The sequence below is a fragment of the Spinacia oleracea genome, chromosome 1 (assembly GCF_020520425.1).
Source record: "Spinacia oleracea cultivar Varoflay chromosome 1, BTI_SOV_V1, whole genome shotgun sequence".
NCBI lineage: Eukaryota > Viridiplantae > Streptophyta > Magnoliopsida > Caryophyllales > Amaranthaceae > Spinacia > Spinacia oleracea.
This window is the reverse complement of record NC_079487.1, coordinates 114547682-114559543: the sequence shown is the minus strand read 5'-3', so window position 1 is coordinate 114559543 and position 11862 is coordinate 114547682. Positions and strand designations below refer to the sequence as shown.

The following is an 11862-nucleotide window of genomic DNA, read 5'->3' as shown; positions in this document are numbered from 1 at the left end:
GTAATCTAAAGTGGATCAATATTAGTGTCTATTTGTAGAGCATACAAAAATAAAGACATTTTTTTTTTTTTGAGTTGTAATATTTTTATTTTATGGACATTGTAAATTTGCAATAGGTATGTATTTTTAACACAACAAATCTATGTCATAAATCACATTGCAATTTTAAAAAAAAAAATAGATAACCAATAATTTTGGTCCCCATAGGACACATGTCAATATCTCCAAGCAAGATTTTGGTTTTCCATTTGGTGTTCATGAACACCAATTTTTGTTTGGTTTCATTATCTCTCTAACTTTCTCACTCATCTCTCTACCTCTTTTATTATTTTTTATCCATTTATCTCTTCTAAACACCAAACCAAGGTGTTTGATAACTATGGTCTAAGACTTATTAAGTGATTAACTCCCTTTTCTTTTATCAATGTGGGACTCTCACACGTGATGTTTCATGGGTCAGATCTTAACATAAGTTATAAAATCGGGCTTCGGTGGATTCTTACTGTTGAAGGTGCTTCCGTAAAATAACTTAGGGACCTTGAGGATGAAAGAGATGGTAAGAGAATCACATCCGTAAAATAAAATAATAATAATAGCCCTAGCAATTGCAGAAATTATATGACCTATCTAAGATTCTAAGCAACTAGGCTTCAGCCATTCATATGAAGCCAAGTGGCGAAAACAACCGTACATATAATTGTCATTGGTTAGACTAACAAAAGAATGACACATTTAAAGGGGGTATAATACTGATACACTGATGAAATAATAACAGAGATACATTTCCAATTCAAGAAAGAGTACGTACTGCCTAGATTCACAACTGATGATAAGAAACCACAATTTCGATGAAAGTCTAAACTCCGTACTCGACCGAAATTTCATGTAGTGAAAAAATAAAGAACAACTACGACGGAACTGAGGAAGTATTTTCGGATATCAGATATGTGCTTGCAAATACATATCATAGCAAAAGACAAAATAGGAAAACGGACAAAAAAGAAATTAAATGGTACTTTTTAAAATAAAAATGGTACTTTTTTTAACAGAATTGTACTTTTTTTTACAGAATGGTACTTTTTTTTACAGAATGGTACTTCCTATTTTGTCTTTTAGCTACTTGTCTTTTAGCTGATATGTGTGTTTCCACACATATCTGATATGCGAAAAAACAGCCTCGACGGAACTACCCTTTGTGAAAGGGACAGTCATAATTGATTACTTACCCTGTTGATTATTTGATTTGTTAGATTTTTTTTACTAGGTTATGATGGATCTGAATACCCGGCCCTGTGGTAGAATTATTCGCAAAGGGGACGGTATTTGAGTCCATCTTTAATGGCTTGTGTAGTGAGAATATCGAGCTATCCCGGAACTATATTTAGGGGAGTTTATTCGGCTAGGCAGTGGCCGGTGTTGCTCCGACTGTGATAGGGAGGGTGCTAAAATTAAGTAGAAGGATCATTATGGAGTATAAAATAAAAACACTCAGGAATTTCTCCTAACAATTAACTTGAACACTTTTTAAAGCCAAGCAACACGACGTTCATATTTACACGATACACTTATGATTAAAAGGGCTATACCTCCAAAAATACTTTGTATCTTGCAAAGTATAACCGATTGTTGGATGAAAATCCTGCCCGCAGGTAGGACTCCATCCTTGAAAAACAAAAAACAAAAAAAAGTTTTGTCTTGAATCTGCACGCTTTGACCTAATGACTAAAGGTAACTAAAAGTGTAAAGCACTCGTGAGTCGTGAATCAAAAAGAAAACCCTAATTCTGAAATGAAAAAGACATTAAATGCTTATGAAGCTTTTAGCCTTTCTTTTATTTATCAAACCAACTACTTCCCTGTTTTCTGCAAACAATAATGTAGCAGTCATATAAAAACTACAGGAAAAAAAAAACAGAAAACAAAAATCTAAAGGTTTTATTTATAACTTCAAATCTAGGATAGTATATTTGCTTTCATATTCAGTCACATGATCTTGTCCATAAATAATTAAACATCCAAAATTAAACCAGTACCAAAAAACAGTATTTCCACAAATAGGGTAAAAATCATGTAATCAAAACCCCTTTTCTTCTTCTTCTTCTTCTTCATCCTCTCACTTTCTCTTTCTAGCTAGAACAACAACAAGAACAAGTGAGTGGCTTTGAATCAGCTACCCATCAACTCTTCCTAGATCTGGGGATTTTCTTTTAGTTGTACTCCTGTGGGCTCGATTAATAGATGAGTCTTCACATCTAGCTCAAAAATAAACATCAAAATCCTATAATGTTTCCTATATATCTTCTTGTTCTTTTTCCTAATTAATGTTTGTTCATCCACACAAAATTTGACACATTTCTTTCCCACTTTTATCATTTTCTTCCTTTCTATTTCTCAACCTTTTCTGATAAGAAATGTAGCTTATTTAATTTCCTCAAAAAAAAAAAAAAGTTGAAAAAATCACAATCAACTTGAATTTTCTTTAATTTTTTTCAAAGATGTTTTCATCAGATAATAGTTCATTACCTTTGTATTATAACCAGTCTCCGTCTTTTACTAGTAATGATAACCCTGAAAGCAACAACATTTTCTTTCAACACTTTCATCATGAGAAATTATTGTCAACCAATTATCCTCCAATTTCGGATAATTCCATAGTCAATTTATCATCTCAACCTTCAATTAACCAACAAGAAACCATATTATGCCCTACTAATAACGTAACGATGAATCGAGTGTCGAGTTCTAATAGGCCAGCCGGCAAGAAAGATAGGCATACCAAGATAACTACTGCTCAAGGGGTAAGAGATAGGAGGGTAAGATTGTCAATGAACATAGCGCGCGAGTTCTTCAACCTTCAAGACATGTTAGGATTTGATAAGGCTAGTAAAACCCTTGGATGGCTCTTGGCTAAGTGTAAGGCCGACATTGATGAGGTAGCTAGTACTTCAAATTTTAAGTTCATTGAAACATCAATTGAAGAGACCAAGAAGAGAGAAACTAATTACCTTAAAAATGGTCGAAATGTTGCAAAGGAGTCGAAGAGGAGGGAAGAAGCTAGGGAGCGAGCAAGGGAAAGAACACGGAACAAGAAGATTGTTAATAATCATCATATTAATCATGTTAATCATCCTCAATCATCTTATAATTATTACAATTATGAGATGATAAACTCAAAGTATGATCAAGAGAGTTGTGGTTACTATAATGATTATGTCAATCAGCCGCCTGGATTCCCAGATTTGAACATCATCAATCTGTCAACAGGTTATTAATTTGTTAATTAGCTTAATTTGTCCAAATTATTGACAATTTAAATTAGTTGATTTTCGAGAAATAATTAGTTTAACTAATGTGATTAAATGATTCTTAATAATTTGTTTTACAGAAGTTCAGATAAATTCAAGACCTTGGGAGACCTACAACAATCAAATCCTGCACTAGGTATGTCATGGCTTAAAATGTTGGTGTTATTTTCGTGTGTAAGAACTTCTGTACATACTGCCTTGTTGTTAAATCTTTGCTTGAAATATATATGCTTGTTTTCTAGGTCTTAATTTGAATTATTTTCAGTAATTTGCTTGGTTTTTTTTTGTTTTGTTAATCTTGAATTAATAGCAGATTAATTAGCATTGATCTTTCTCTCACATTGTATTTTCATGTACCTACCTTGTAATAGTATTGACATTACAACATCGATTTTATTGATGTTTTATGTAATTGGGGTTTTTTCAACTTAATCGAATGAGTATTATTGATATTTTGTCATTTTTTAACTCTATTTTTTTGCCTTCACCTACTAAGTTCTCCAGGCCTGATTAATGCATATTACCTCCGTTTCGGAAAATTCTTTACAGTTACTATTTGCATAGACTCCAATGCAATATTTAACTTCGTACTATTAAATCCATTTTCATATGTGAAAAAAGTATAAAAAGTTGATATTCTGAAAATATATACTTAGAACAATCTAACAAGATCTAACATGTAATGTTTTGATGTATATAATAGTGAGAATTTACGGTCAATATTTTCATAATTTGAACCCATATTCCAAAGCGTAAAGAACTTTCAGAAATGGAGATAGCATATTCTGCATGATAAATTAGTTTTTATACCTTTACTTCTTCCATTATTTAGGGTATTCAAGCTCACATCCAAAATGAAGTTGATTAGAGTCAATCTCGAATTGATTTAATCTTTACAATTACTATTTGCACAAATATTAAGACAAAAGAGAAAAGTGGGTAAAAAGATGGATGAATATAATAAAAAAAAAAATGGATAAAGTAAGAGAAATGTGTAAAAAGTTGGGTAGGTGTAAGAAAAAAAAAATAAAGTAAATTAAAGAAGTTGAGTTGGAAGTTGTAAAAGTTGTGGGGTAAAAAAGGTAAGATAATAAAATTTCATGTCAAAAATTAGTATAAAGCACAATTTAAAGAGCATTATGAAACAAACTAAAGTGGAAAGTGTAAAAATCATTTTGAAATGGATGTACGTAGTATATATTATAATGTATACATATATTGGTTTGTGGTCATTTTTTCACCATAGACTGTTTAAGGATTAACTCCTTCCATTAATTAATTAAGGCTTATACAACTAGAAGTATAGCATGTTAATTATAGCATGTTGAAGTGTAAAATTTTCTGAATATATTTCTGTTTCTAGTTATTGATATTGGATTGACAACCGGCCTTGAAGCTACCTTCTCCAATTACGAATACGCATTGGTGAAGTGAAAAGCCATATTGCACTAAAACATGCTAAGAAAAGGTCAACTTTGGTATTTTCATTGACTTTAACACTAAAAAGATGTTGAACCTCACCTATTTATTTTTGGTTTCATAATATGTTCCATGTTTTCATGTATATTGAATAAGCATTAGTTGACAAAAAGTATATCAAAAATTACATTTTCAGCTTTTGAATTGTTTGGTTGACACAATACACGAAGTGCATGTTGTAGAATGTTCGATTTTTCCATAATTGAGAAGTTATACATGTAAGGATGCTAGATAAGTCAAAATTTCTGCATGATCACATTTTTTCTAAGCAATTGACTAAAATGTTTTTGGCATTTTCTAAGAAAAATGGCCTCCTAGCTACGACAATGAGTAACACAACATCTAGCAGCCAAGAATACACACTACATAATTATGCATTAATAGAGTATAAAACTAATCTTGGGGCTTCAACCATCAGCTTAAACTTTTGGTTGAGTTGGTCATTTGACATGGTATCAGAGCCAGCATGACGCAAGGGTCACGGGTTCAAATCTCATCCTCCCCTCCTTTCTAAGTGGAATATTTCGCGCTGGGTATGAGGAGGCCTATGTTGCATCCACACTTCAAGCCCAAAAGGCTTTCATGTGAGGGGGCGTGATAGAGTATAAAACTAATCTTGGGGCTTCAACCATCAGCTTAAGCTTTTTGTTGAGTTGGTCCTTTGACATGCATTATTAGAAACGAACTGAGACGAATACTATAAGCATCTCAACTTTCTGTGAACGAGCATACACCTTCAAAAGCTATACACAGGTGGGTCGGACAAGCCAAGGAGGCGGATTTCTTGGTGAAGATGGTGAGTAGTTGAGGTGTAGAGGACTTGGATGAATCTTAAGATCTAGAATAAAAACTTATACTTCATATATAATTGAAGTGTGCCTTTTCTTTTCGTCCTGGTGATCATCATATTCATCAATATATATAGGTGCATAGATTATGTCATTCTTAGGGCCGGGGATTGATTGGAGAAAGAAAGTAAGGCGTGCTTAGTATCCTTTACATAACTTAAGGAGTTAGATCGAACATAGGCACGCTACTGCTTCTGAATATTCTGATGTGAATGTAAGTTTGAAGCACCTAATCCCATCACCCTGATAATGCATTTCCTTGCATTACCAAATTAGTACTCTGAAATTTACACGAAAAAATTATTAAGGCTAAGATGTAGCTTTTTATAGTGGTTATATAGTGGTTATATAGTCTATCTTTTTTAAGTTCTAATTTTATTGAGTTTGTGACTTTAAAGAGAATATATGATTTAAATAGAGGTAAATTTTGAAAGTTAAATAGTGTATTAATATTGAGTGTTAATCGGGAAGATGGAGTGGAAGATGGTGAATGAATAGATTGGTAAATTGATGTTGTAAGAGGAAGATGAAGTGAAAGAAGCGGTTGGAATTGTATAATATATCAAACAACAAAGAAAAAGTAGAATAAAAAACCAAATGGATGGAGAAAAGAATGGATGACACGTGTCATCTAATCAAATGTTGTGACACGTGTCATCTAATCAAATGTGGTTTTCCTTTTTAAATACTAGGTATAGACTAGGTATAGATGAAGAAAGATTTTATTAAGAAAACAAATAAAAGCACAAGAACTTGGCAGAATGGTTTTTGCAAGAAATTAAGCCCTATGCCCTAAGGTGGGGTGGCGCGTCTCTGACCTAGTGATCGACCTCCCTTCCTTTCGGAAAGGAAGAAATTGATCCGGGAAAAACCAAACCCTTGGACTCTTAACTACCAACAACAGCAACTGCCTTGAGACAACCAGTACCAGTACCAGTACCAGACTACCAGTACCAGTACCAGTACCAGACTAGGAAAGATTAAAACTCAAAGCAAAAAACCCTAATTAAGGCAAACTTGAACAGTTACGTTGTTAATTAAACATGCTAATTAATGCACTATAATTCAGATCATTAGTGATTTAGTTCATAAGTACATACCTCTGGCTCAGCTCATATACTTTGCAGTTGATGTTATGTTGCAGTTCAGTGCGACTTGTTAAACAACCGTGCATAAAATCAGCTTCCGGTGCATTATATTGCCTTAAGTCCGGCTGGGGATGGAGTTGCCATTTCTGCTTTTGAACAACATGTGAGGTGTAGAAAAATGAAAAAAATAAGCTAAACCGTAAGTTGAAAGAGAAAAATCGTATGTATCTGGTCATCAACCTCAGAATCTAGCTAGCTGATTAATTATTGAGGAATATATGGATCACATGTTAAGGCCATGACATGTACCTGGAAACTGGAATCAACATTCATAAATTCAAACACTAGTTCCGAATATAATTATTTTAGTAATGTATTAAAGGCGAACCATATGTACGTCCTGAATTAATAGTCACATATACTTTGCACAGAGTATAATTTTAGGAGTACTTTTCGGCATAAGTTGACACATTTTACTCATGCATATCAATCATTATATATTGTGCTTGTTATTCAAAATTTTCTTACACCTAAATAAAAAACTTTCAAATTCTAAACCTCAAAGGTTAATATATTAGGAACGGAAATGATAAGCCGTGTCACAACGATGACATGACATGCTCATGTGTCATGATTTAAATTAGAAATTAAAATATTTAACTTATATAACTTATTGTACACCTTTCAAAAAAAGATAGGAGAATCTTAAAATTCTAATTTGTTTCCTTCTTTATATCAATTACCTTATTTACATATTTTCATAGTAAAAATATTGCATTGATAGTAAAAATACTCCGATGACGCATAACCTACGTGGCGCTTATATGCAACAATTAAACTACGACACGTAAGATTGCGACAATTAAATATTGTCGCAACTTGCGACCTTTATCATTACCCTATTAGGAATAATTCTATAGTTACTTAAGAAACTATATCTTTTGGAGTTGACTTGTTAATGATGTTTTGACTAGTTAGAGGTTTTTATTTTTGTCAACCACTATCTTTTAAGTTTCAACATTTATGAACAACACCTATTTGTGGTAAACAAGGGAGTACCATTTACTTTGTTTCTGTTTTTGTTGCCACTATCACTATCATTTCACATAGGACGTAAACTGTTGATCGAGTTAGTGGAAAGTGCCTTATAGTATGATTTATTGAATTATTGGCTGATTTCTGTAGGATGAATTCCCTTGAACAGAAGTGATTTTCAAAATCTTGAAAGAAGTCAAGCTTTATAAGGACTTGTGTAGCTTTACCTACTGGTTCTGATGAAAGACACACAGAAATGTGGAAAGTTTAAAATAGTAAAACATTTATTCCACTCCAAGATCTATTTTTCGTTCGGTAACTTTTGTGTGAGATCGCCTTATCGAAAAGACCGCTTTGATTGCTTAACTAATTGATTGCATTGCTTAATTAATTAGTTCCAATGCTTAACTAATTAGTTTCATTTCTTAACTAATTAGAGAACCAATTAGTTAAAGTGCTTAACTAATTAGTTTCATTACTTAACTAATTAGGGAACCAATTAGTTAAAGTGTTTAACTAATTAATTTTAGTGCTTAACTAATTAGGGAATCAATTAGTTAAAGTGCTTAAAATAATTAGTTTCATTGCTTAACTAATTAGGGAACCAAATAGTTAAAGTGTTTAACTAATTAGTTTCAGTGCTTAACTAATTGGTTCCATTGCATAACTTATATGACATTAAGGTGATCTTTTATGTAAGACCGCCTTATATAAAAGATTGTATTTTTTCTTTATATCAGTTATTCAAGACCAAAATAGTAAACCTTTTGGTACTTTTCTGTAAACAAGATATTACAATAAGCGCGCTAAGCTAGTCAATCACTCAACTACTCCCTCCGTCCCGGAATACTTGACTTGTTTTCCTTATCGGGCCGTCCCTTAATACTTGACCTGTTTCTAAAAATGGAAATATTCTAACAATATTATATTATTTCTCACTCCACCCCTATTAACCCACCTACCTCCTACTCCATACAAAAAATAATTAAAAATTCAATCCCTACTCTCCCCCAACCCCACCTCTTAACCCACCTACCACTAACTACATTAAAATAATACCCCACTATCAACTACTACCTATTAAATTAAATAAGTCAATTCAAGTTCCTTAAACTCTGTGCCGGTCAAACCGGGTCGAGTATTCCGGGACGAAGGGAGTATTAAACAACAGATCGATGGAGTATATATATATACGTATATATTTTCTAGTGTAGAGCGAGCATTAAAGGGAGAATGAATAAATGATGTACTCACGAAGCTCAATCCTAGGTCTTCGATACCACCTTTAACACTTTAACCAAACAGATGAAGCATATATGATGTTGTTTTAGAAGTTATAAATTAAAGTCAGACTAATATCTTTGTAAAGATTTGTCCAACGGATGTAAAAGATATTGGTATTGACTTTGAGCAAAGATTTATTTGACAGGGCAGCAAAGAGTTTTATTACTGGACACTTGTAGTTTTTTTTTTTTTTTTTTGGTGAGTGATCAATTATTTATTTAATTTATTTGTGTAAAATGTGTGTCCCTCTTCGTGCATATTGGTAAAAGTTCATAGTACTACGTCCGTTCTAAAAAAAACACTTTTCATTATAGTTTATTTCATAATGTTCTTTACATTTTTATGCTTATTTTATTTTTTGATATGAAAATTTAGTATATTACTCTTCTCACCCCATAATATTTACAACTTTTCACTCACTTTCTGTTATTTTATTATTTTTTTCTTACACTCATCCACATTTTTACATATTTATCTTACTTTATCCATATTTTATTATATTGAACAAACTTTTCTATTTTTATCTTAATATTCGTGCAAATAGTAACTGTAAAGATCTTTATGAAACAGATGTAGTATGTGCCTTGGATGTATCTAGAAATGTGAAAACTTATTTGCTTGATTTTACTCATTTCTAATCTTCAAATGAGCAAATTCTTTGAAAGGCGACTACATATGCAGTGGAAGTTTTAGTTCGTCTCACGCGACTTTAAATTTCTAAAGCTATAAAACTAAGAATTACCAACTGTCAATGATATCAAACAACTGCAGATTAAAAATAAATCAGTTAAATTTTAACCTACCAAACCGATTATACACTTATGCAATCAATTAATTAAACTAACACTTATAATCAATTTTTATATTTTATTTAATTTTTGTTTCCCCTACTTAATTTGTGTTTATGGTTAAACTTGGAAAAAAAAACTACCCTTTAATTTTCGAAAAAAATTATTTAGTGAAAACAAATTCTTTATTGACCACATTATATACTATGTTCATAATTAATTAAGAGTGTTTGATTTATATAGTACGAAGAACAAATACTCCGTAATGGTCGAATTAGTATTCCGACGGAGGGAGAACTTTAAGAACATAGCTTTACAGAGAAAATACATGTATTTACAAACTACGTGAAATGTGACCAAACCTTTAGAAACAAGAAGTTAATTATGGTAAATGACTATCAGGAAAAGCAATTCAAAGCTTAGATATTACTATTAATAGCAAAACAGAAATACACCCACCCTCACCCTAGCTTTAAAAGACGGAAAAAAAATGAGTCATTGGCATGAACCGCATTGTTATAGTTGCTAACATATCTTCAGCGAGATTAGGAATACTTTTACTCTTACATTAATTATAACTTGTAAATTAACAGTAAAATAAATAATTATAAATATAAAATACGATGTTTTAATTAAATGCATGGATCGAGTATGATACAATATACTTCTATAGTTCTATATTACATACATACATACATACATACCTTTATACGGAGTAAAGTACGAAGTGTTATTCGTGTTTCTTCCTCGCCATCTTCGGTGACTAAACTGATAGGCTAGTCATTTTAGAGAGAAAAAACACTTGCCATTTTTTTTTGGTGTGAAATTTCACACTTAGAGATCGAAAATTTGAGAGGGGTTTAGAAAGGAATAAAATTTTCAAAAAAATCTAGACAGATAGTAGACGGAATTGAACTAGGGCCTAGGGGTATGGTGAGATTGTATAACAAAAGAGGCAAAATCTAGTGAATATCTAATTTTTAATTTCAATTTCTGAACAAACGGCTCATATTTGTTTTATTATTGTTAAAATAAATATAAATAATACATGGTAACGAAAATCTACTATGGTAGTCCAATTTTGAATAGTGAATTCAAATTCAGATAATACCTGATTACTGATTACGTACGTCTACCTATTTGCTTTCACAAATTCTTATTTACAATGAGTGTACAATAAATATTGTACACCGGAGTAAAAGTTAACTCAAAATGCTTAAAAGTTAAGCATATATATGTAAAAGTTATCTATTTTTCACTGATAAATTTTTTCATTTTAGTAAAACTTATTTCTTCAAAATAACTAATAATGTATAAAATTAATCATTTAACTCTTTAAAATATTTATCTATCAATTTTTTTTTTACTAACATAAAAGTTAATCAAAACTAGGTTAAAGTTACAAAAAAAAAGTTAAAGTTATCTTGGTGTACAATAAATTTATTATACACCTTGTGCGCACAAGACCTTTTGTGCACAAATTCTTATTTACAATGGGTGTACAATAAATATTGTACACCGAAGTAAAAGTTAACTCAAAATGCTTAAAAGTTAAGCATATATATGTAAAAGTTGTCTATTTTTAAGTGATTAATTTTTTCATTTTAGTAAAACTTATTTCTTCAAAATCACTTATAATGTATAAAATTAATCATTTAATCATTTCTATCAACTTTTTTTTTACTAATATAAAAGTTAATCAAAACTAGGTTAAAGTTACGAGAAAAGGGGTAAAAGTTATCTTGGTGTACAATAAATTTATTGTGCACCTTGTGCGCGCAAGACCTTTTGCTATTCACAAATTCTTATTTACAATGGGTGTACAATAAATATTGTACACCGGAGTAAAAGTTAACTCAAAATGCCTAAAAGTTAAGCTTATATATGTAAAAGTTATCTACTTTTAAGTGATAAATTTTTTCATTTTAGTAAAACTTATTTCTTCAAGGGTTGTACAATAAATATTGTACACCAGAGTAAAAGTTAACTCAAAATGTTTAAAAGTTAAGCTTATATATGTAAAAGTTATCCATTTT

General features: G+C 31.2%; 1 protein-coding gene and 1 long non-coding RNA gene across 2 annotated transcripts; one reads left to right on the top strand and one right to left on the bottom strand.

Annotated features, from left to right (window-relative positions):
* Positions 1 to 932: 932 nt before the first annotated feature.
* On the bottom strand, positions 933 to 10669 carry LOC130466140 (uncharacterized). Its single transcript, XR_008926161.1, has 3 exons — positions 10531 to 10669; positions 6732 to 6865; positions 933 to 2129 (listed from the first exon to the last, which is right to left on the bottom strand). It is a non-coding gene; the product is annotated as an uncharacterized lncRNA (long non-coding RNA).
* Positions 2125 to 3936, top strand: LOC110786827 (transcription factor CYCLOIDEA-like). The gene is made up of 2 exons (XM_021991403.2): positions 2125 to 3263; positions 3385 to 3936. The coding sequence occupies exons 1-2, from the start codon at positions 2495 to 2497 to the stop codon at positions 3438 to 3440; spliced, it is 825 nt and encodes a 274-aa protein (XP_021847095.1). The 5' UTR covers positions 2125 to 2494; the 3' UTR covers positions 3441 to 3936.
* Positions 10670 to 11862: the final 1193 nt, after the last annotated feature.